The following is a 26,352-nucleotide window of genomic DNA, read 5'->3' on the forward strand; positions in this document are numbered from 1 at the left end:
GCTAGCCCTGACGTGTTAAATAAAAGACCAAAAAAATAAAATGTAGAGAATCAAATTTAAAAAACCCACACAGACATAAATCCCTTTATAAAAGCATCTCTCTCTATGATAGTTTGGGGTCTTCAGGTACGGAGGACTGGAAGTCGAGAAGGGAGATGGTGGGGTCTTCGGATGGTTCGGAGCCGAAATACGAGTCGTCCTCCAGCTCCAGAAGGATGGGGAGGTCGGTGTCGCAGGTCTCAGTCGTGACCGGGTCGGGAAGAATCACGGGCTGAGCTGTGTACTGGACCAGTTGCTTGCCTGAAAGGACATTTATTTTTGCATTTTCAGTTGATCATGCTAGCGGCACCAAAACCCTTCACACCACCAAATATCTGCCTTTGTGTTTAAAGGAGTCGTGACATGGATTTGTGACAATGTCAATAAGATTTTTTGCACACAAAATAAACATACATACATATACATATATTTATTAGTGCTTTCAAACGATTAAATATTTAATCGCGATTAATCGCATTAATGTCATAGTTAACTCGCGATTAATCGCACATTTTTATCTATTATAAATGTCTCTTGATTTCTTTTTGTCCCATTATTTTTTTCTCATTTTAATGCTCTTATCAACATGGAAAAGTGGATCGGCTTGCTTTGTGCAAATGTTTTTTTATTGAAAACAACATTGGCATATACTGTGTTCAATTTCACACTAACATTCTCACTTGGAGCAAATAATCTCTCACACAATGTAACACTGTCCATCAATAAAAGGGTGAAAGAAATACTGACGAGGTCCTGATATTGACGAGGGGGCGGAGAATTCGCATCAGCTCTGTGTGTGTGTGTGTGTGTGTGTGTGTGTGTGTGTGTGTGTGTGTGTGTGTGTGTGTGCTGGCCATCATCAAGTGGTGTTTCAGACTGGACGTGCTGCGATGATGATAGCTCAGTTCACAACGACAAAACACACAGATCACTTTGGTCTCGTCAATGGAACCATTTGGCAACTTTTTAAAAGTAAACTTTCCATTCAGAATCTTATTGGCATCCATTTCGGCGTCTCGCACTCGTCATCCACTCAAAACGTAACGTTAACCTACTATTTGGCCGGCTCGCAAGCCCAAACAAGTGTGTGCGGCGTGCCTGTTGTTTTGTTTCCGGTCTAGCTAGATCCGCAAATGAATGGGTTTCACAGCACAGCGCCACGCATGCCGCGTCCTGTTGCAAAAGCATGTGAAAAAAAACTACAAAGTTTGCTGGGCCAAACACATTAATTGCGCCATAAAAAAAATGTACACCGTTAAAATGGGTTTGCGTTAACGCCGTTAATAACGTGTTTAACTGACAGCCCCAATATATATATATATATATATATATATATATATTTGTGTGTGTGTGTGTGTGTGTGTGTGTGTGTAAAAACAATTCTTTTCAACCCTCATTCTGACCCTCTGTCAGCCACTGTTATGATTAGCTAATGCCATTGCATAGGAAACAGTATCAACGCCCACTCGCTATCACACATGAGTAAGTGTTTTGAGAACATTATCTGCATAAAACTGTCATTTACAGACAAAGCATTATGATTTGTGATGAGGCTGCTGTCAGAACCAATACAGCGGACTACTTCATCTGTCAACAAAAGTTGCTTTGCGAAATCTCCATTACACTGTGCCTCGTTTACAAAAATTCACAGTCAAATGCTCCGAACACAAACATATAACCCTCCGACGCGATACAGGACGCCACTAATATAAACCATCCACTTGATTCTGATGCAGGATCCTTCTGAAGTCTGTACAGAGACACAAACGAGCAGTTTAAACTAGACACGTCAACGCAAATGTTCTTTAACTCCTCCATTTGTCCGGTTATTGACAGACTCCAGTGTGTGAAGTATGTCAAAAACTGAACACGCATCTGTATACTGTATCAGTGTAGACAGCGTCAGTGATTAGGAATGGCTTCTTTCTGCTTTTGACACGATGCTCACGTCCAGTGTAGGCAAATGTCAAGCGTTCAGCAAATGAACGCCAGTGGGCGGGGCCTATGATGCGATAATGTTAAACTATTCATCGATGTCTTGCTCTGGAGGCATCGGTCATATGCAAATTTATTTGTCCGTGTGATGTCACGAGTCATCCAATATCAAAACGAGCCATTTTTGGAGCTTGATTAAACAAATTTTTGGTTTATAATGAAGATGACACTTTACGCTATTATGTTTTAATTGTACAAAGAACTCTTATATGTCAAAAGATCAAGACAAATTTGATATCTCATGTCATGACCCCTTCAAAATACAATACATCCAGAATACCTGAATTTTCAGTGTCTGCACTAGATTCGGGTTCTTTCACTGGTTCAGGTGACAGAAGATCCTGGATCTGTAAAGAGACCGCAGATACAAGATTAAAAGATTAATTTCTCAGATTTCTGCAGATTAAATGTTAACCAATGGTCAGCGGGGTTGGTAATTTTAGAGAAAAGTCGGTAACACTTTATTTGAAGGTGTGTGCATAAGACTGACATGACACTGTCATAAACATGACATAACACCTGTCATGAACATGAAGGAGTCTTTTAGAATGTTTATGACTGTTGTCATTAAGTGTCATTCGGTAAATTATGACACTTTTAATGCAAAGTTGACATTGTTTAAAATGTCTTTGTTATGACAACTTGATATTAACCAAGACAAAAATGTCTTGATTATGACAACTTGACATTAACAAAGAAATCATAACCTGTCAACCTGTCACAAATATGTCATAACAGGTCTAATTATCAAACTTAAAGAAGTTATTTAGCTTTGCGTTAACATTACATTACCCTGTCATGTGGTTGGTTTTGACTTTGGCCGTCATGACACCATTATAACTGTGTCATGAATATTTTACTTGTCCTCAAGTAAAGTGGAACACATTGTACTAGTTATAAAGATGTCATTAAGGGTTATTACACTGTCAAATGCTTTAACATATGACATATGACAAATGCTTTAACATATGACAGGGTAATGTAATGTTAACGCAAAGCTAAATAACTTCAAGTTTGATAATTAGACCTGTTATGACATATTTGTGACAGGTTGACAGGTTATGATTTCTTTGTTAATGTCAAGTTGTCATAATAAAGACATTTCTGTCTTTGTTGATGTAAAGTTGTCATAACAAAAACATTTTAAACAATGTCAACTTTGCATTAAAAGTGTCATAATTTACCGAATGACACTTAATGACAACAGTCATAAACATTCATAAAGACTCCTTCATGTTCATGACAGGTGTTATGTCATGTTTATGACAGTGTCATGTCAGTCTTATGCACACCCCTTCAAATAAAGGAAATACCGAAAAGTCTTTCTAGGGACCTGAGATGAACATTTGCATATGGTAAATTCTCAATGTGCAATGTATATATTTTTTCTAAAGTGAAAGTAAACTGCATGAACCTGCAGTTACACATCTGTACTTCTAGCTGTCTGATATACATCTGTTGTTTGAAACCACAGCAAATATTTTCTGTTAAACAGATCAGACGGGTTTGTTCAAAGTCTTTACATTCTGTTCATTCTGTGAGCTCCTTACAAAAAAGAAAGAAACAAACATCAAACGTACACAAGCCAGGCTGTCCAGATCCACATCAGCAGAAGATGATGTGAAAATCTGTGAAACAAAGCAAACTGCTCAAGAACAACATCAAGAATACAGTAATATAGAACTAATCAAATGAATTGCTATATATACACACAAATCTAACTGACTCCACACTTTTTGATAATTCTTAAAATTATATTCAAACAATATTTACGTCAAAGAGAGGCGAGGTGTCAAAGTTGATGGACTGCGCATTGAGGATCTGCTGAAGGTTCTCTAATCCATAGTCAATGGTCTCTAGGTGATCACTCAGTTCTGTCCTGAAAGAAAGAGGAAACAAAGAAAATCATCTCTCAAATGCTGCACACAAAGCAGACAATTCCACTCGCCAAATCCCAAACAAATCTCATTTAATGAACACACTCCTATGAGAACAGGAGACAGGCCGGTCCCCAGAAAGATCAAAACTGTGGTGATGATGATGATGTCATAGAGAGAGGCCGGGCTGCTGACCTCATCACATTAGTTTCCAATCAGAGGTAGGAAGGGAACAGGGGTCAAAGTGTGATTGGGTAGTTTCAATGGGAGCACAAAACATGCGTCTTCGTTCAAATGCCATGACACACTTTCATGCCGTTCCGCTTCTCAAGTTAAGCTCAGGAGCCCACGAATACCCTATTCATGCTCTCTGCGACCTCCAACACACCGACCAATCAGCATTCAACGTTTCTCAGGTATAATGGGGCAGAAATGAGCAAATGTTTATGGCAACCAGAGCTCTGATAGTACAAGCTAAGTGGGGTTAGCATCTATCTGATCAAGCACAGCGTCAGACGTTCTGGGGACGGCTCGGCCGACTGTAATGCTGACCCGGGAGGAGGCCTGAGGTGGAGAGCTGAGGTGGAGAAGCTGGAGAAAAGGCGAGAGATCTCAGACATCTGAGGATAACTGAAAAGACAGAAGCACAACATGGTACTGGAGATGCGCTACACACATCAACGGGCCTCTGCCACAGTCAAAAACAGGGTGGAGCGGGAACTGGAGCCAATGTAGGCGGAGAGGAATTACACATCCCTCTGAATTGGGTTTTTATGAGTCCAGGTGTTTCGAAGCCACCAGACACTGCCGAATGGTTATACAGGTTGTAAAACTGCATTATTAAAAATATTTCCTCAATGAATGTTCTTGGACAAAGCTCAAACTCTTTTGAAAAAAATAATATCTTTTAATAAGCTCTAGTCTTAGATCTTCAAGCCAATCTGTGTGTAGGTGAACCACCAGAACCAATATAGTTGCCAAAACCAGTTAAGCACATATTAGTCCTAATTTTCAAATAATTACTTAAATTAGACTGATTTGCTTTAAATTGCTGTACAAATCTAATGTAATCAAACTCAGTTCATGTAGAGATTTTAGGTTTAGTCTTCAAGGGAACCCAATTGCATAATTTTGGCATTTCGTTCATGCTAGATAGTGCTGTCACGTTATGGGTTTCATTCATCTGCAAAGAAAATCAAAAATCAATAAAGTATACATTAGCCTCCACTTTAATTACTTATAAAATAAATAAGGGCCCCTCAAATTATGTGTCATACGGGCCATAAGATGAATTGTCATTTGGAAATGTGCTGGCTCACATGAATATCTGGAAAAGTATTAGTATGTGTCACTATGCCAGTCTGCCAGACTAGACCGAGCAGCCAAATGCCACAAACAAGTCCGGCTGAACAGTTAGTTAAGAGCAATGCTTCTGCAGGACTCTTTAAAAAAGCAGACGCTCATTAGTTTAACTTTTCTGATTTTGCCCATTAAAAAAAAAATCTAGAAGTGAAAATCCTGTCATTAAATACTCACCCATTTCATTAAAAACTGCCTTTTTTTTTTGCGCAAGGCAGAAAGCATGGGACGCTCTCTTCCATACAATGAAAGTGGATGGTGACCAAAGTTTAAGCCACAAAAAGGACAAAAAAAAACACACCATAAAGTGTCAATAAAGGCCATTTTTGCTCATTTTGTGTGAGCACATAAAACCTTGCCTTCGGTTTCAAATCTCATTTGCAATTTTATTTACATGATCAAGTTTATGATAAATGTGAGAATTTTTGTTTGCATACAGTCGGAAAAAAGAAGTCACTGCAGAAGAACGGAGAAAAGAAGAAACTGCCAACAAACTTTTGACTCTCACATGTATTATGAAAGTGCCATAAAAAGAGGCCACCATCCACTTTGACTCTATTGAAGACAGCTTCTTTGTGCTCCACAGAAGCAACATGAAGGTGAGCGAATGATGACAGACCTTTCACTTTTGAGTTTTGAGTGATCAATCCCAGCGGGATCCATTATAGGATCACACTAAGAAAGCAGGCTAGGGGAATAAACTGGTACTCGGCAAGTCTATCAACTCAAACTGAGCAGAGCAGCAGTAGTTTGTTTCTTCTAAGCAGATGTACACATGTTGATCAAGCTCACTTGTCGAAGCAGGCCACACTCAAACACTTCTGCTCGCTGGGAGGCGGGGTCGGGGCGCTGATGGGCTCGTTCTCCTGAAGGATGGAATTGATGAAGGTTGTGGGGGAAAGGGGCGTGTCCACAGGTACACCCAATCCCGCCCCCACTTCCACTTCCACAGGACACACCTCCTCCACCTCAGGACTGTGGGCGGGGCTAGACGGCTCCTCCTTGATATGGACCAATGGGCTTGTTCTGATGGAAAAGAGGAGACTTGTTATAATAACAGCAATGACATTTTTTTCATAAATTCTCTTTCTATTCAATGAATCTATGCAACCATGCTCTGATGAGGTTAGGCAATCGTAACAGATAACATACATATTTAAGATTTCGATATAGAGGCAAAAAGGGTCATTAGAAATTGTAGTTTGCATAAAGAAAACGTGTATTGTGACATTATTTTTGAACAAAATTGAATGACCATAATTTCCATTACATACAACTGTGATTTGCATTACAGTATTTAAAAAAAATATATATACTATTGTTAAAAAAAATAAAAATGTTTAAAATAAATTTCTTGACCAGTTTTGCGAGATTAACTCATTGCCTCTATAAACTTGCCTATCTTCAATCCACTCCTCCGTGGCCACAGGGTTGGACTGCGCCAGTTCAGTGATGTCAGAGATGATTGGCCCGGTCTTCACAGGCGATTCTGAGGTGTAAACACCCGTTCCTGTGAAAGCTGTGCTGGAGGGCTGCAGACAAGAAAACACACATTACACTTAACAAATCTGGTCATCATTGGTAAATCCAGCTCCCGGTTTGAGACAGACGCATGCAGGACTCACAGAGATGGCAGGAGACGACTCGAGCGAGTACTGCCGAGAGTATTTGGGCAGAGAGTGTGTGGAGCTGCCATCGTTCAACATCAGGGGCCTGTGACCAAACAGAACGAAGGAAAGAAAGAGAAAGAAAAATCCCCCAAAAAATAAAGAGGCAAGAAACAAGGGGTGAATACCTCAAAATTGTAAAATTTCACATACTGCAATACTACAGGTAAAGAGGACCTATTATGCCCTTTTTGAAAGTCTTGATTTTGTTTTTGGTCTCTATTAGAATAGTTTAAAAAACACTTTATTTTCCCCATTGTTGCAGCTCCTCTCTTCCCAGTCTGTCGAAGCCCATCCTGCTGAAAAGCTCAATGCGCTCTGATTGGTCAGCTGGACCAGTGCGCTGTGATTGGTCCACCACTTCGAGCGTACTTTGGAAATGTTACGCCCCTTGTCATAACCTTAAGTTTCAAGTTACTAACTAACTCAACCAGGCCTCGTCCACTTTACAGCATATGCCTTAGATGGGAATTATTTATTTTGTGACGCGTTCGTTCCCAGAAGAAAACTCAAGACTTCAATGGAGGCGTTTCAGGGAGTTCAGAAACAGTGTCACACTGATATAAGTAATAATTACCTTGGAAGTGACTTTTTGCTTTGGAACATTGAAGACCTTTTTCAAGCTCAAACAGCAACATTACACACTAAAAGAGGTTGAAAATGTAAAAAAAGCATAATAGGTCCTCTTTAAATAGGAAGACAGTGACAGATATAAATGTGGATCAGTCTGAATGTTTGAATCTGAGGTGGACTTGCATCTTTCGTTTCACTGCCAGGACTCTGTTGGACCGCGCAAGAGTGATCAGGAACTGAATGAGCTGTAGCAACAAAGAAAGAATTACAGCTTGACATGCATTTAACTGACATTAAATATTTACATATTGTAAATAAAAGACTATAAGACACACAAATAGACTACCAAACCATTTTAAATGTGTTTGCAAAATGACCATTTTACACCTAAATTTGTCATATTATGGAGGTAAAATGCGATGCTTTAATTGTTAAAGGTTGCCTGTGAGGCTGGAATGAACTGCAAAAGCAGAAAGTTCAAATACTTTGAGGAACAAAGACATGCGTCACTCTGAAAGCAGGAGAAAGTTCATCGGAGTTTACCTTATTGACGACTTTCTGCTGTTGAGAGTGTTTCTGTCTCAGAGTGGCAACTTCCCTCCAGAGCGCCTCATTCTCACTGCGGGACAGAGACAGACAAACTTAATCAAGTTTTACATTTTTCATTCATGTTCTGATGTTTCAATCACAGCGAACGAGAGCACTAATCTTTGTAAGCGTCACTGACTGGTGTTTCTTTAGGGTGATTGAGTAAGGCCTGCTTCTCTTAAACTCGGCTCCCCTGACACTGATAAAATGCCATTTTAAGTGCGCTCACGAGTCCAATATGGCCACAGACACACGGCCTGAACACAGACCAGCACAGGCTAATACTGGACATCACACTGGTGTGCATGGAAAAAACAACACAACAAAGCCAGAGAACTCCTACGAATAAACGGATATTTGAAATCATGAACATTTTTTTTTTAAAGACACAAAAGCTAAAAATAAAAACCTATGGTCTATGTACGGTCCTTCCTTCAGCACAGCTGCGTTGATCTGCTTAGGAAGCGCAAAATATAGGAAACTTTACCCGTATATATGTTTTGTTTCAGGGTTTATAATTTAGCATAATACCAGATAACAGCTATATTCATGGCAAAAACAAAAAAAGTGAAAAATACAACATGTAAATCAATAACTAAACTATTTAAACTAGAAAAAATAAAATAAAAATGTATTAAAAGTCCTAAAATCCTAAAACTTAATTTATTCACTACATCGACCTCAAAAATATCAAATATATATATATATATATATATATATATATATATATATATATATATATATATACATAAATAAGTTATTGTACAAATTATAAATAGTGCAAATAGAAATATACACATGATAAAAGCTATTTATACATATGATTTTACATCTCATGATATAATAAATCTATAAAATACATTATAAACTAATTGAACAATGCTTAGATTTCACTAAGTAAACTATACATTTAAGAAATATAAAAAGTACATATATTATGTAAATGGTTTGAGTGCAAGATGTAAATAAAATGTTTTATTAGAAAATACTATTTCAGTCTTTCTACTTAATTTAATTCAATGTGTTGCTTGCAGTTTTTCAAATTATCAGTGAAATTTGGGAGCAATTTCTGAGTGAAAATGGTTTCAAAGTAAATCCAATTGATTTTTTCAGTGTAAATTTGAGGCACAGGTGATGTGACATCAGAGGGCCGTGGACTCCCTGCGGACGGGTCTCTTATATGGAGATTATGAGAGGACTCAGCTGCGCCTGTAAAACAGCAGCGTGCAGGAAGAAGCTCTTTAAGAGTCCCTCCTCCGATCATGTGTCCTGCCCCCCCGCTCACCCCTCAGCAGATGGGACGGGGGTTTACAGGGGCAGGTGTGGATTCCTGTAACAGGAGGATTTAGACCCCTCTCCATTTACTCAGAAAGACACAAACTGGAGGCAATTTCCTTCAAAACATCCTGCATGCCAAAACACTTTCCCAACAAAAAAAAAAGATTGGAAATAAAAAAATATATTTTTTAAAGTTAACCGTGAGTAATTGTAGATTTTAATCCGGAAATTTTGCAATAAACGCATTATGAACGCTATATAACTTGATTTATGAATAGAGCTGCACGAATAATCATTAAAAGGTCGCAATCTTGATTCAAACATCCATGTGATCTTATTCCTGAATGACAGTGTCTATTAAACCATTGACAAAATCACACCAGAACATTCAGATCTGCAGTTATCATATATAGATATGAAACAGCTTCACAAACCAGTGTCATTATTTCTGTTTTTGCAAATATTCAGATTGTCACCCAAGTACTGTGATACAAGTTTAGATTGGATATAAACACTGATGTCTACGGTAGCGATCAAAATAGAGTAAAACACCTTTTGAAAGTAACTTGACGCTTCAAATTGTCAAGATTGTATCAGTTACATCATTACACCAGAATCATTTGTTCAACTTATTTGTTTAAAAATACTCATTCATCAAGTAATGAAACAAGTGAAGTCTTTATAAAAGAGTCATTGAATCACTCATTTAATTTAAAAAAACTAAGTAATTCATTCAAATTGATAAAATATTTTAAAATAGACTGCACCAATTAACATTTTTCCAGAAATGTTTCTAATAAATGTCATGTTATTTTGTTTATTCAGAATCGTGATCTCTCTTTTAAAGGTTCTCTAAGCGATCCTGGGTGACGTCACTTCTTGTTGACGTTCGAACTATTGTCAAACAAAACGGAGGCTAGCTAGACCCTCCCTCCTCCTCATCCGCACACTAACCCCCCAAACCCTTCTTGTCGGTCATTGGCTGGAACAGTTTGTTATGTTTCGGGGAGCGGGTCGCTGCAGTTTGTTTTTGTTGCTGTTTGTGGAGCCTGGGCTGTCTACAGAGATCGCGTTTCTTTACAGTGTGTTCAGAGGACAGGCAGCCAGCGGATAGTGAGGAGATGTTTGCTGTATGTGACAAAAAATGTTTTGGCCTAAAAAACGCGTGACATCGCTTAGAGCACCTTTAAGCAAAAAAAAAAAAAAAAACGCAATCATGCAGCTCTAATAAACTAGCCTTTAGTTTAGTTTACACAAATACAGCACAAAAAATATATTTGAAATAAATAATAAATTAATTTAAATATTTTTAACATTACATTCCTTTAAATTTCTTTAATTTGACATGTTACAATCAATTAACAAATTTTTTTTAAAACATACTCAATAAGGTCCTGGAACATGAGATAGACTGACTTTAATTTATTAAAAAAAATTTAAGATGATTTGTCGGATTTCAGAAATTTGTAACCAATTCAGAGGACTCATTATTGCAGGGGTGATGCTTTCATGCTGACATCATCAGTAATATTCAGCCTGCGTGTACCAGCTGACCGCACAAACACGTGACCAAAACCCGAGAGACCCGTCCAGCTGCGAGAGTGAAAGGGACTAAATGCCTTTGGTAAAGCTCAGAGCAGCTGCCGAGCCACGTCACACTGGCGTGAGGACGCCTGCCCGTTCCGAGCCATGACTAACAGGGTTGAAAAAGGTGAAACATTAATGAGCGGCCACAAACCCGGCAGAGATTAAGCCTCATTCACGTCCTAAGCGTTACACTTTGAACAGCTATTGATGGCAACCAGGCGTAACACTGGATGAGCACTAACCGCTTGGCTGTCAACTAGCCAACCGCTGCATCAGTCAAACACGGACTTCATTAAAGGGACAGTTCACCCAAAAATGACAATTCTGTCATCATTTACTCACCCTCAAGTTATTCCAAACCTGTCTGAGTTTCTTTCTTCTGCTGAACACAAAAGATGATATTTTGAAGAATATGGGTTAGCAAACAGTTGATGGACCCCATTGACTTCCATTGTATGGAAAAAAAGTACCATGGAAGCCAATGGCTACTGTAAACTGTCTGGTTTATGACATCATCTTTTGTGTTCAGCAGAAGAAAAATTAAAACAATTTTCATTTTTGCGTGAACTATCCCTTTAAAGTCAATTTAGACACTAAACTAAACCAGTGGAAATCATGTGTTTTGGCCAAACCTACTCTACCTTTCTCTTCATTTATTTGATGAAAAATACAATAAAAACAGGAATATTGTTTTCTATTTGAATATTGTAAAAACTGTAATTTATTAGTGTGATCATCATCCAGTCTTCGGTGTCACATGATCCTTCAGAAATAATTCTAATATGCTGATTCAAGAATGAATTTTTTCAGGATTCATTGATGAATAGAAAGTTAAAAAGCACAGCATTCACTTGAAATAGAATCTTTTGTAACATTATAAATATCTTTACTGTCACTTTTGATCAATTGAATGTGTCCTTGCTGAATACATTAATACTTTTTTAATAAATTGTAATAATATTTCACAAAATTACTGTTTTTACAGTATTTTTGATCAAATAAATGCGGTCTTGGTGAGCAGAATAGACTCTTTCAAAAGCATAAACATAAAAAAAACTGTAATTCTTCGAAACTTTTGACCGGTAGTGTACGTGCTGCGTGACTTACTGTTTGAGGGTGCTGATTTTGGAGTCCATCGACTCCTGCTTGCCCTTCATGAGCTGGACATCTGTGATCATTTTAGACACGTCGTCAGAGTTGTACTTGATGTCCTCGTGTTTAATATTCGACACCTGGAGATGGACACAATGAAAACGTCAAAGATGGAGATATGCACTGCATGTGATTGGAGGGGTGAGAGGAGTCCGTCATGACCCGTTTCTGAACCCTCACTCACGTAGTGGAAAGCATGTGCTAACGGTTTGATTTCCGCCCTGAGCTGGACATTTGGACAGAGCGGGAGAGGAAAGACTATAAATCTGGAGGGTTGGAAAGTGGCGGCGATCGAGCATCAGTGTGACGCCAGATTAAGTGCCCCAGAACCTCGGGCCTCTAATCCACACGTCTCCAGCTGGCTTCCTCTCAGACCTGCTGATTATCACAATCTGTCACCGAGCCAACGGGAAACAGGGACACCGAGGAAACCCGGCAGAGCACATGGAAACCATCGCGAGCAAAAACACTTTCACTGGATCTGGCTACCCATCACCAGACTCTGCACGCCGAGGACTGGAAAAATCCAAACCGCAGATTTACAAACAGAATTGGAGTGTTTTTTTTGTTTTAAATGGTTTGGTTTTTCTTCCATTTTCTCAAATTTGCACAAAAAATATCTGATTTCATGAAATGAGCTTCAGATTTCATGAAATAAAATTTCATTGAACACATCTAAACTTGATGTAATTACTTGTTCTATATATATTCCTTCAGTAATAATATATATACAGTATCTACAGTAAATAGGACATATAGTTACAAACAGCGACTTTTTAAACTATAGCTTATTATTTACATATTTTTCACTATTTTAAACAGCAAGGACCCGGAAAAAAAAACAATGAGAGTGCAAAGGCAGCTACATAGTTTCATGTGCAAAGACATGATGTGATTATACAAGTTATGTTATATTATGGGATATTATACAGACAACTATATGCAGATTTGTGGGGTTTTTTCTGACTGTTACACACTAGCGTTGTCAACGAATACAATTAACTGATTTATGATTAATCTAATGATTTCTGGCCAGTGTTTATAAATAAGAATAGGATCAAATTTTTTAGGATATTTAGGATATATCAAATTTATGATACAAATTACTCCATAAAATATGTTTAAAGATAACATGTTAAATTTGACGTGTAAAAAAACAACAACATTTGAAATATTTTGAAAATAATTCTGGACCCTAGTTTGAAAAACCTTTATTAAAAACCAGAAAATGGCAAATATATCAGTCAAATCAATCAAGTGTACATGACAGAAAAAAAATGAAGAAAAAAGCAGAAGAAAGCCTTCTCTGCCAGCTGCACATCTACATTACAAACTACAGGTAATGTTGGAAAAGCCTCTGCTCAGTAAGAAAAGTTCATTTGTAATCCAACTTTATTAAGGTTTTCCCTGTGGGAGAATATAATTCTGGTAAATATTAATTTATAAGTGAAACACGAGCAGCAGGGACTCCCCTAAAAACCCAGACCAATTAATACCGCATTACTGGTCTGACATCAGAACTGTGGCCTAAATGAACTTCAGCCTGACTTTAAGCTGCTTTGGATTAAAAAAAAAACCCCTCCAAAATACCAACTAATTATAAAAACCTGGAGACCATGCTGCTCAAATATTCTCATATCAAAGAGGTTCAGATGTTTCAGCAAAAGCAGATTTCCCCAAATAAATAAGAGAAGTTTCTACTTACCGTTGTTACCTTCCTCTTGATATTCTCCAGCAGATTCTCCTGTCCGCGGATGAAATACGGATGCTGGAATTCTGTGTCGTCTTTCTCCGGTTTTACCAGCCCTCCCTGTTCGATGTGGACAACTTTCCGAAAACCATCTACAAGAAAGACATTAACGTGTGTTGTAAGCACAAATTCTGTCATGTTGAAAGGGACCTATTAGGCAAAATTGTTGCCTAAACAAAATGCATTTTGTTTTTGAACGTATGTGTGTGTCTGCAGTGCCAGTGTGTGTACCAGAGTTTCCGCTAGAAAAAAATGGTGCCGGTCAAAGTGACGTTTTCGTTTTACGGACATTTTGATGATATGCCGGTCAAATATCGCCTCTTAATTAGTCAAGTTGAGGAAAACTAGAGGGAGGCTATGTAACTTAAAAAATGACATAATCAGGCCGTATAGAATGCAACATGTTATTATTAGCCTAACTTTCAAATAGACGGGAAAAAACATGAACGTCCGATTGGCGTCAATCAACACCAATTATTTTTTACTATGGTTTCACACACATTCACTTTTTGAAACATTGAGGCACGGATGTACCTAATACAAATAAATAAAATATCTCCAGTTAAAGGGATACTTCACCTCTGGAAAGATGGATGTGTATTTAAAATGGGTCATTTATGTAGAAGAAATGTGAAATTATTTTTTAATTTGGAGCTTTCTAGACTGAGAAAAGCCAGATAAGGTATTTTTGGCTTATGTGGATGAAAGACAACAACTCCCAGAATGCACTTGCTTCGCTGCCCTAGGAGGCCACGCCTACCGGTAACAGAGCGCAGTAGTTAAACAACAAGTCTAGGCTACTAGTGAGTCTCCGTGATGAGTCTGCCCGGGATTTCGAGATCGCCCAAAATGTCCGGGATTCGGCTTTTGCGTTCTACAGTCGCCATTCATCATGTTTACTGTGGCGAGCAGGACGAGGCTAGGGCCGCGGGAGAACGGCACGAGGCCGGTGGCGTGATTACCGATGAGAGACACCTGTGAGACGCACCGTATCTCTCACGGAGGAGCGGGAATTTTCTTAGCAATGTTAAAACGCACATCAACCGATCACTTGTTTAGCGTTATGTAAACACTACATTCAGATTCACCAATCGGAATGAATTCAGTTAGATTGAAACAAAAGGTGTGCATGTAAACAATGAATGGCGACTGCAGAAAGCAAAAGCTGATTTCAGGACATTTTGTACGATCTCGACGGCCGGACATGTCCGGGAAAAAGAGGATGGTAACCCCTACTACTCAGCTTTCTCCACAGAACAAGAGCCTGCTAGCTTAGCTTAGCTTCCAGAAAAAGATGGCTGACACTGTGTGTACATTCTGTGAGTGAGATCCCACCCTCTATGGGCGGGTTGAGAACATGCGGGACAGCCTCTACTACTGGCTGTAGTCTTTAGCCTCTGGCCAAAAAATCCTCCGATGACGCAAAATGACGATTTTTGCGTCATCGGAGGATTTTTTCCTGACAAAAAATACATATATCTCTCGTCTCAGGGGGATATGAGGGTGGAAAACACGGTAATTTGAAAATACTACAGGTTTCCTACTAATACAAAGCTTAATGCTAAATCCTGAAGTATCCCTTTAACTAGCAGATCATTCATTTACAGTGTTGGGGAAGTTACTTTTAAAAAGTAGTGTTTTCTCGTTACTCGTTACTTCTTAAAAAAGTAATCCGTTACTTTACTTAGTTACCCCCTTTGGAAAGTAACTTTTTATGTTACTCGTTACTTTTACGTTACTTTTATGTTGCTTGACTTTGGGCAGAACCCAATATCTGTTCCTAAATGTGTAGGCCTACATAAAATTCTACCATGAACTCTAGGCTACTTATTGAAAAACTAGAAAAAAAAACCTAAAAAAAAGGAGAGATTTTGAGATAGAAAAAATATATATATTTATTTAAATAACATTTGAAAAACCTGTATAAACTGAACACCAAAGCACAATATTAACTATTGAGCGGTGGTGACGCGTTCATGAAAAATGTCACAAAGAACCGGCAAAAGAAATGATTATGAATATCGAATATCAAATATAGCAAGGAGACATTTCAATTGTTTATTAATAAACAAGTGTTTTCTTTGTCAGTCAGTGTCGGCTGCAAAGATAAAGTTGACGATGCTGACTCGCGATCTTCACAGTAGTGAACGCGCCAGAGAGAAATGCACATTTCATATGGATTACATAAGCAGAGAGTCTGTTTTCTCTCGTTTTGAATAGTTTTGTTTTAAAGTACACATTTCAAGCTTTCTATATATTTCTCAGATCTTTGAGGCAAGTAGCTTGCGCTAAGTTTCGGTTCATTTATGAGACGAGCTCAGTCCACGCGCCGGCGAGGACCTCCTGAGAAGTCCTGATTATATTGCCTGCTATATTTACTGCTTATTTAAAGTTACTGCTTAAAATAAGACAATTGGTTGATGAAACATTTATTCAAATTAAGAAGATACAATTAATACAAAACGAAATTCACTTTAAAGAAAGGCTTTCTACAAAAACAAACTTAATGAAGTGGTCAAAATCATGTCTGCCCACTCCATTTGTCTCCCGATTGCGCATCTTATGCTCTTACTCATGCTTTTCACTTTTCATATAATCAACATTGATAAAATTAAAAAATAAATTATTTTATTTAAACATAAATATGAAACTAAATCGTTTTCTTTAATGACTAGGCTACAACACGCAGGTCTATACAGAGAAATTTTTATATCGGAGCGGGATTTGAGCGAACGCCGTCTTATAAGCATGTGGGGGTAGAGGTACGATTTTCGAGCAATCATCGAATATTATTTTGCTTGATATGCCAATCCTTAATATTTGGTGTTTTAAATGCCTGTTTGAGGTCTCTGTAAAAGATTTAAAGCAGTCTTTTAGTGCCGCTTTCAGAGCGGTCAAGTCCGAAGAACTGTTACGTCCATAACATTGTTTCTTTCCTCATAAATGCGAACACGAAAAATTCAATACAATTAATATTTTATGTTCTGTGGAGCGCCAACCCTTCTTCATCCGGTGGGAGTATTACTTTTGGTTTGCGCAGTGTAATTCACAGAATTGATTGCTATGCTACCAGCCTCTGTCACGTACCATGTGGAGCTTGTGACTATTGCAAGCGCGCAGCTGAGGAGACAGTGTTGCTGTCAAATCTGTCCATGGGAAAACTAACGTTGTGCGAAATTGAAAAAGGAACTACGTTTCGTTACCAAATTTTCAGTAGTAACGCGTTACACTACTTTTTACACGAAAAAGTAGTTACGTTACTGTACTTTGTAACGCGTTACACACAACACTGTTCATTTAGTTTGCTATTAAATAAGAGATCTAGAGCTAAAATCTGTTGTTTTTGAAATCAAGCTGAGCGCTCCACTGCTATCAGTTGCATGGACGACGCGCTGCTCGAGTTGCGCAATCTTCACTCGGACGCGTGTTTCAATCTATCGCCGTTGCGGAGACTACTCATTCCGGTGAAATCACAAAATAAAATGCAGACGAACGTGTCCCTGCTTGATATAGGCTGTAACCAATGATGAACATAGGCTATTCAGTTTTGATGAGAGAAAAAAAAAAACTGTAGCCTACGAGTGCGCGGATTAGAACCACTGATCTATATAATGACATGTTCCTGATTCACCATCGTCTGTCGCGTCTGGCCTCTGAAAAAAGCTTTTAAGGCTAGCCTGGCCTGGCCATATTTGAAACGTCTCACTCAATCGTTCGTTGTTTAGGTCTATATTACAGCAGGTTTAGGCGTGCGCTTTATTTGAAATGCAGCATGCGATGTTGTTTAATATCAAACGGTAGAGCCTGTTCCTTTATAACATAGCCAAAGGTCGGTGTATTTTTGCTAATACATTTTAGGCTTATTCTCAAATTCATATTGTGTTAGGGGGGCGGGATTATTACGCAATTTTAATCTGACAATTTGACCGGAGAGATTTAATTTCGTCGGACATTTAATTTTTTTCTCGGCCAATGTCCGGTAATTAAACAATTTTTGTCAAATACAGCAAACATCTCCTCACTATCCGCTAGCTGCCTGTCCCCAGAACACACTGTAAAGAAACGCGGTCTCTGTAGACACCCCAGGCTCCACAAACAGCAACAAAAACAAACTGTGCCAACCCGTACCACGAAAACATAACAAACTGTTCCAGCCAATAACCGACAAGAAGGATTTGGGGGTGGGGTTTGGGGGGGTTAGTGCGCGGATGAGGAGGAGGGGGGGTCTAGCTAGTCTCTGTTTTGTTTGACAATACTTCGAACGTCAACCAACATCACTTAGAGCACCTTTAAAATGAGCCGTTCAGGAATGTGCTCCAATGTGACATCACATATGCTTAGGCCCCGCCCAAAACTGAAGATGGAATCTGCCCTATTAGCTTAGCCCCGCCCCTCAGTGAGCTGTACACAGTCCGCCACCTTTATCTCCTCGTCAGAGCATTTAACAGCAGTATTCAAGTAAGAAATGTTTTCTTATTAAAGCTACTAAAGTTATTCAATCAAGAGCAGGGAGTGATTTTCTGTTTTTCTTATATCGTTAGGTTCATATTACAGTTTTTCTCGATTGCTTAAACACATTTCTTGAAACTATGCCTCGTATTCTCAAAACAGTAAACACAAATCCATAACGTCTCACCCAATTCCCCAAACATCCTATTTTCAGGTCAAAATGAAGCTCTACATTCAAAACCATTCACTCTTGCTGAAAAACCAAACTTTGCCCTCAGACAGGACACACAAGCCCTCAAAAACACACACACTACAACATAGTCTTACACACTGGTGCTATAAATTCAAAACAACATTTCCAAAACTGGTAAGTCATGTTGCTTGTGGTCCATCCATCTTTTTTTTTTACTCGCTTCTACTCAAGATGTGTGTGAGCATCATATGACAGTAAAAGAGCACACACAAACCTTATTCAAATATGGAATTGTATTGGAATGGTAAAGAGTTTTGGTACATGCCTCCACTCAAGGATACAATATGATAAACAAGTCTAAGAATGTTCCACATATGGTTAAATACCATCATTGGCCTAGAAAGATAACATTCTGGGAGTCAAGACTATAAAGGAGAAAGGATGCCCTCCCTTCACTGTCACACTCTGCAGCCACTCTGTGTGACTGTACGACTGCTGGCCTTTTCTTGCAAGAACATAAACCTCATCAAAGACAATTGGAAATGTTTGTCTCTTATTCAGTGATAGAAATCTGTTTGCCACCACACCTCCCTGAAGGTTCTGATGATGGTGAAGCGACGTTCAGGCGACGGTGAAGCGACTCAAATTTGTCTGTACTCGTGGCCCAGCCTCCCTCATAGTCATACCATGGACAAGGACATGGCCAACTAAAGTGGCTTGAATTTCATCCGAGACTGCTTGTCTTCTTGCCCTTCCTCCTCCTCCTCTTCCTCCACCTCCACCTCTTCCTCATCCTCCTCCTCCTCCTCCTCTTCCTCCTCCTCTTCCTCCTCTCCCTCCCCCTCCTCGACCTATTGCTTAATTTCTCTGTGGATCCATTGTTCCAAAACTCAGTAAGCTGATTTTTATCTTTTATAAAAGATTGTATAACCTTTTATCTATCTATTGAAGGATCTGACTGATGTGTGTTCAATTTTGACTCTTAGTGTTTTCACCTGGGTAATTGTGTGCTAACTGAGCTGAAGCTGTGCTGACTTGAGTGAACAATTTTGAATGCTAGTGCTTTCTAAATGACCACGTGTTGTAGGCAATGAGAAATGAAGGGATTTGTGTGTAGAGTTTTGCTGTGACAGTTCAAAAAATCTGACTAATGTGTCAAAACAGGGGAATAGTGTTCATAGTTCAGTGAAATGGGTGTGCTTTTTGATAAATGGCATTATGGTTTTGAAATTTTAGTTCAAAAGCCTGGTTATAGTGTTTAAGCAATCGAGAAAAACTGTAACAGCGGTATTACGCTCCTGTCACTTTAATACACAGGTCTAATATACACACACAATATACGGACATAACCGACTGTGTTTAGGCGAACTTTGCGTATTTTTGACAAACTTTTGTGTATTTGACAGTTTAAGTGCAATAAGACGTAAAGGAGAACTTAGTTTAATACTCACGCAACACACGCTGTCTGCTTCAGATGTGTGCGCTCAGAAAACCATATATCAGAAGTTTAAACTGATATGGCTTTAAAACTCATGCAAATAATAAACTTTCATGATGACAAAGAACTGCAATGTCACAAGATTGAGATAACCTGTTTTGTTCGTTTTTGGCAGAGTATTCGGACAGAGGGACGAGCTGTACAGGCTCCGCCCCCTTCTGGAAAGTGGGGAGGGGAGAAGCAGCTCATTTGCATTTAAAGATACATGCACGAAAACTGCATGTTTTCGCTTCAATTAAAAAATTGGGACTTTTTTAATGATCTGTGGGGTATTTTGAGCTGAAACTTCGCAGACACATTCTGGGGACACCGGAGACATTATATCTTGTAAAAAGGGGCATAATAGGTCCTATTTAAATGTTTTCTGCTTGCAAATTAATGAGACATCTAGAAAAACATAAAACAGTTAAAATGTGAAAAGTGCTCTATGAATAAAATGTATTATTATTAACAATAATACAATGACTCTAAACAGCTAAATGTGGACAAATAGGCATTAACATTATAAAACTTTGAAACAATGAGTATCGTGAAAATGACTAAACAAATAAATTGACTTGACAGAATATATTGACTTTGAACATATAACAAATCAAAACCTTTCACGTTGACTGCACGCAAAAGTTTCAGAGTGTTAATATCAACCTAAACATTTATTCTAAACATTCAGGATGTAAAACTAACTATTATGCACAAAACATCATACATATTGTCTAAGGTGCAAAGCATAATGACATCATCTGGGTTGGTCGATTAGGTCTATTATGTAGTCAAAATGTACAAATGATTAAACAGACGCTGCTCGTATACTTACACATATTGAGCTGGCGAACAAAACTGGCCATGTTGTTGTGCTTAAAGTATTTCGGCAAAACCTCTTTGGAAAACCTTCCTTGGTCGAACACATGAAAGCTGGTGCCGTTCTGAAAACACATCAGAAATGATTAAAACAGTGGCTCCCGGTTTCACAGACAAGGCTTAAAGGGATAGTTCACCCAAAAATGAAAATTCTGTCATTAATTACTCGCCCTCAAGTTGTTCCAAACCAGTAAGACTTTTGTTCATCTTCGGAACACAAATGAAGATCTTTTTGATAAAATCAGAGATTTCTGTCCCTCCATTGACAGCTACGCAACTACCACTTTGATGCTTCAAAAAGTGCATAAAGAGATCTTAAAACTAATCCATATGAATTCAGCGGTTTAGTCCGAATTTTCTGTAGAGTCACGATCGCTTTATATGATCAACAGATTTAATTTAGGCTTCCATTCACTTATAAACATCCATCAACTCACACATCAGTTGTGGCAAACGGAAACTCAAGCATGTTCACTTGACGTGTGAGAACCAATGAGGTTCATTCTCGTGTTATGCAGCACGTTTGAGCTTCAGCAAGAACCAATGAGGTTCATTCTCATGTTACGCAGCACGTTTGAGCTTCAGCAAGAACCAATGAGGTTCATTCTCGTGTTACGCAGCACGTTTGAGCTTCAGCAAGAACCAATGAGGTTCATTCTCGTGTTACGCAGCACGTTTGAGCTTCAGCAAGAACCAATGAGGTTCATTCTCATGTTACGCAGCACGTTTGAAGTTCAGCAAGAACCAATGAGGTTCATTCTTGTGTTACGCAGCACGTTTGAGCTTCTGCAAGAACCAATGAGGTTCATTCTTGTGTTACGCAGCACGTTTGAGCTTCTGCAAGAACCAATGAGGTTCATTCTCGTGTTACGCAGCACGTTTGAGCTTCTGCAAGAACCAATGAGGTTCATTCTCGTGTTACGCAGCACGTTTGAGCTTCAGCAAGAACCAATGAGGTTCATTCTCGTGTTACGCAGCACTTTTGTTTCAGCAAGAACCAATGAGGTTCATTCTCATGTTACGCAGCACGTTTTGAGCTTCTGCAAGAACCAATGAGGTTCATTCTCGTGTTACGCAGGACGTTTGAGCTTCAGCAAGAACCAATGAGGTTCATTCTCGTGTTACGCAGCACGTTTGAGCTTCAGCAAGAACCAATGAGGTTCATTCTCGTGTTACGCAGCACTTTTGTTTCAGCAAGAACCAATGAGGTTCATTCTCATGTTACGCAGGACGTTTTGAGCTTCTGCAAGAACCAATGAGGTTCATTCTCGTGTTACGCAGCACGTTTGAGCTTCAGCAAGAACCAATGAGGTTCATTCTCGTGTTACGCAGGACGTTTTGAGCTTCTGCAAGAACCAATGAGGTTCATTCTCGTGTTACGCAGCACGTTTGAGCTTCAGCAAGAACCAATGAGGTTCATTCTCGTGTTACGCAGGACGTTTGAGCTTCTGTAAGAACCAATGAGGTTCATTCTCGTGTTACGCAGCACTTTTGTTTCAGCAAGAACCAATGAGGTTCATTCTCATGTTACGCAGCACGTTTTGAGCTTCTGCAAGAACCAATGAGGTTCATTCTCGTGTTACGCAGCACGTTTGAGCGTCAGCAAGAACCAATGAGGTTCATTCTCGTGTTACGCAGCACGTTTGAGCTTCAGCAAGAACCAATGAGGTTCATTCTCATGTTACGCAGCACGTTTTGAGCGTCAGCAAGAACCAATGAGGTTCATTCTCGTGTTACGCAGCACTTTTGAGCTTCAGCAAGAACCAATGAGGTTCATTCTCATGTTACGCAGCACTTTTGAGCTTCAGCAAGAACCAATGAGGTTCATTCTCATGTTACGCAGCACGTTTGAGCTTCAGTAAGAACCAATGAGGTTCATTCTCATGTTACGCAGCACGTTTGAGCTTCAGTAAGAACCAATGAGGTTCATTCTCATGTTACGCAGCACTTTTGAGCTTCAGCAAGAACCAATGAGGTTCATTCTCATGTTACGCAGCACGTTTGAGCTTCAGTAAGAACCAATGAGGTTCATTCTCATGTTACGCAGCACTTTTGAGCTTCAGCAAGAACCAATGAGGTTCATTCTCATGTTACGCAGCACGTTTGAGCTTCAGTAAGAACCAATGAGGTTCATTCTCATGTTACGCAGCACTTTTGAGCTTCAGCAAGAACCAATGAGGTTCATTCTCGTGTTACGCAGCACGTTTGAGCTTCAGTAAGAACCAATGAGGTTCATTCTCATGTTACGCAGCACGTTTGAGCTTCAGTAAGAACCAATGAGGTTCATTCTCATGTTACGCAGCACTTTTGAGCTTCAGCAAGAACCAATGAGGTTCATTCTCGTGTTACGCAGCACGTTTGAGCTTCAGTAAGAACCAATGAGGTTCATTCTCATGTTACGCAGCACGTTTGAGCTTCAGTAAGAACCAATGAGGTTCATTCTCATGTTACGCAGCACGTTTGAGCTTCAGTAAGAACCAATGAGGTTCATTCTCATGTTACGCAGCACTTTTGAGCTTCAGCAAGAACCAATGAGGTTCATTCTCGTGTTACGCAGCACGTTTGAGCTTCTGTAAGAACCAATGAGGTTCATTCTCATGTTACGCAGCACTTTTGAGCTTCAGCAAGAACCAATGAGGTTCATTCTCATGTTACGCAGCACGTTTGAGCTTCAGTAAGAACCAATGAGGTTCATTCTCATGTTACGCAGCACTTTTGAGCTTCAGCAAGAACCAATGAGGTTCATTCTCATGTTACGCAGCACGTTTGAGCTTCAGTAAGAACCAATGAGGTTCATTCTCATGTTACGCAGCACGTTTGAAGTTCAGCAAGAACCAATGAGGTTCATTCTCGTGTTACGCAGCACGTTTGAGCTTCAACAAGAACCAATGAGGTTCATTCTAGTGTTACGCAGCACGTTTGAGCTTCAGCAAGAACCAATGAGGTTCATTCTCATGTTACGCAGCACGTTTGAGCTTCAACAAGAACCAATGAGGTTCATTCTAGTGTTACGCAGCACGTTTGAGCTTCAGTAAGAACCAATGAGGTTCATTCTAGTGTTACGCAGCACGTTTGAAGTTCAGCAAGAACCAATGAGGTTCATTCTTGTGTTACGCAGCACGTTTGAGCTTCTGTAAGAACCAATGAGGTTCATTCTCGTGTTACGCAGCACGTTTGAAGTTCAGCAAGAACCAATGAGGTTCATTCTTGTGTTACGCAGCACGTTTGAGCTTCTGCAAGAGGTTTGTTCTCGCCGATGGATGTTTATAAGTGAAAAAAACGAAATTCAATCTGTTCATCATCATATAAAGCGATCGCGTCTCCTCAGAAAATGTTTACTAAACCGCTCAAATCATATGGATTAGTTTTAAGATCTCTTTATGAACTTTTTGAAGCATCAAAGAGGTAGTTGCGTAGCTGTCAATGGAGGGACAGAAATCTCTCAGATTTCATCAAAAACATCTTCATTTGTGTTCCAAAGATGAACAAAAGACTTATGGGTTAAAGGAACACTCCGACTTTTTGGGACTTTAGCCTATTCACCCTATCCCCCAGAGTTAGATAAGTCCATTCATACCTTTTTCATCTCCGTGCGTGCTATAAGTCTGTTTGACGCACCCACTCGGGCGGAGTGATAACCGCAGCACCTGAGACGCGCTCTCTGCTCCTCACCACGGCGCGTCTCAGGTGCTGCGGTTATCACTCCGCCCGAGTAGCAGTGCTTCGCCTTCAGAGAATATAGTTCCCAGTATTTATACGGTTAAAATATGTCTGTGTCTCATGTGACTTTGTTTTTTGTACACTCTGTGACTATACAAATCACAACATGTAAATAGGAAAATGTTTGCGTTATTTTGTCACTTATTTGGATTAGTATGCTAGCTGCAACCATTTACATCCAGTCTTTGTGCTAAGCTAGGCTAGCGGTGGGTGCTTCAAACAGACTTATAGCACGCACGGAGATGAAAAAGGTATGTATGGACTTATCTAACTCTGGGGGATAAGGTGAATAGGCTAAAGTCCCAAAAAGTCGGAGTGTTCCTTTAAGAGTGACATGAGGGCGAGTAATTAATGTCAGAATTTTCATTTTTGGGTGAACTGTCCCCCAAGACTAAAACGCATGTTTGATCTGTTTTAACTGAAAAGCAACTTGCACTGACATATCTTTCAAATATGTCAGTGCCGTTGTTTTGTCTCAAGATGCACACTTAGTAATATTATTTACGTTTATAAAAGCTACTTAAATCTTCTAAACAAACTAAGGCCTAATCCTGGCTTACTCTAAGCCGTGTCTGTGAAACCAGGCCTAAGAGTTTAGTAAACAAACAAATTAATGACAGATCTACAAAATGTCAAAAGATTCTGAAATTAAAACGGTGATCTAAAGATCTGTAGTCTATCCTGACAGTCATCCTAAAAAACAAACAAAAGCACCAGGCAAATCCACTTATAATACTCCAGATTTAGACAGGATACAAATACAATTAAATCAATGCTTTACACATTTTAAGAGTCTAAACTGGCTCATGACGATTGAATCTGAACTAAAAGATGGATCTGTAAACTGTCTCAGGCCCCTTTAGCCCAAGAATCACCAGGGCCATTTATAAATAGAAGGCAAAACTACAGTTAAATTCAGGATCCTGCGCCTCATATCAGAGGTTATGTTAAGACGTACTGGTTTAGGCCTAAACTTGCTCATTTCAAAAGAATCTAACTATAATCCAGAGCTGTAAACCTTCCCCAAACCACCTGAAACCCAAAACCAGAACTCACAGGACTCCAGCAGATTAACGGGTCTGTGTCCGGATCCTCCACCAGCGTCCAGAGTTTGGTCAGAAACGCAGGTACGTTGTTACCCGAGACAATCACCCCTCCAGGGCCCACACTGTGATACTCCATCAGAGACAGTTTAGTGATGATTTCTGACGACGATTAAACCTCTATACTGAGTCACTGATGAAGAAGAGCAGAGTCACAAACTAAAAGTGTTGCTGAACGAACACAGACTGCGCTCTTTAAACACGCGAATTTGAGTATCTTTCCCCCTCAGAGTGTCCGGATCCCGTTTAAAGAGCGCTATTTAAGATAATTTAATCTGATTTGGTGCTGATGATGGTTCAGAAGGAGTGGAAATTTCCATTAAATGCACATCGCGACGAAACTGCGTAGAAAACAAGGAGCGCTGAGAAGCGTCGCGCTATGATGACACAATTGCGACGCCTGTTTAAAATATCACACTAATTTAGAAAATAAATAAATACTGAACGCATAAATAAAAACAAATATACTTCTCTTTCTATTTGTTTTAATGCGCTAAAAATAATTAATTTGACAAATTAAAGGTTTTAAATGTCACGTGTTCAATGATGAACTTTAACCTTTTGCCTCAGACGTGGTTATAATTAAACGCAATCAAATCGAAACCATTGTATTTTTAAAAAACGATAAGTTGGAAGGAAATACAAAACTAATGATATTTTAAAACG

General features: G+C 39.2%; 1 protein-coding gene across 2 annotated transcripts; it reads right to left on the reverse strand.

Moving 5' to 3' along the window:
* Positions 1-26,070, reverse strand: hsf1 (heat shock transcription factor 1). 2 transcript variants are annotated; one of them, XM_056232722.1, is made up of 14 exons: positions 25,640-26,070; positions 20,820-20,928; positions 13,821-13,957; positions 12,071-12,195; positions 8,054-8,129; positions 7,694-7,755; positions 6,896-6,983; positions 6,669-6,802; positions 6,063-6,296; positions 4,464-4,541; positions 3,808-3,913; positions 3,615-3,662; positions 2,315-2,381; positions 1-300 (listed from the first exon to the last, which is right to left on the reverse strand). In XM_056232722.1, exons 1-14 carry the CDS (start codon positions 25,763-25,765, stop codon positions 104-106), a joined length of 1,587 nt encoding a protein of 528 aa, XP_056088697.1. In that variant the 5' UTR covers positions 25,766-26,070; the 3' UTR covers positions 1-103. The 2 variants fall into 2 exon arrangements, with proteins under 2 accessions (XP_056088697.1, XP_056088698.1); XM_056232723.1 differs by lacking the exon at positions 4,464-4,541.
* Positions 26,071-26,352: the final 282 nt, after the last annotated feature.

Source organism: Rhinichthys klamathensis, unplaced genomic scaffold (genome assembly GCF_029890125.1).
Source record: "Rhinichthys klamathensis goyatoka isolate OS25496 unplaced genomic scaffold, OSU_Roscu_1.1 h1tg000354l_1, whole genome shotgun sequence".
NCBI lineage: Eukaryota > Metazoa > Chordata > Actinopteri > Cypriniformes > Leuciscidae > Rhinichthys > Rhinichthys klamathensis.

What these genes read in the sequence shown, in the direction of transcription:
- hsf1 (XM_056232722.1), bottom strand. Translation starts at nt 25,765, where the DNA reads ATGGAGTATCACAGTGTGGGCCCTGGAGGGGTGATTGTCTCGGGTAAC. An exon ending in TCAAGAGGAAGGTAACAACG is followed by an intron (nt 12,196 to 13,820) that starts GTAAGTAGAAAC and finishes GTCCATCTCCAG; the next exon opens with GTGTCGAATATTAAACACGA. An exon ending in AGCAGAAAGTCGTCAATAAG is followed by an intron (nt 7,756 to 8,053) that starts GTAAACTCCGAT and finishes TTGTTGCTACAG; the next exon opens with CTCATTCAGTTCCTGATCAC.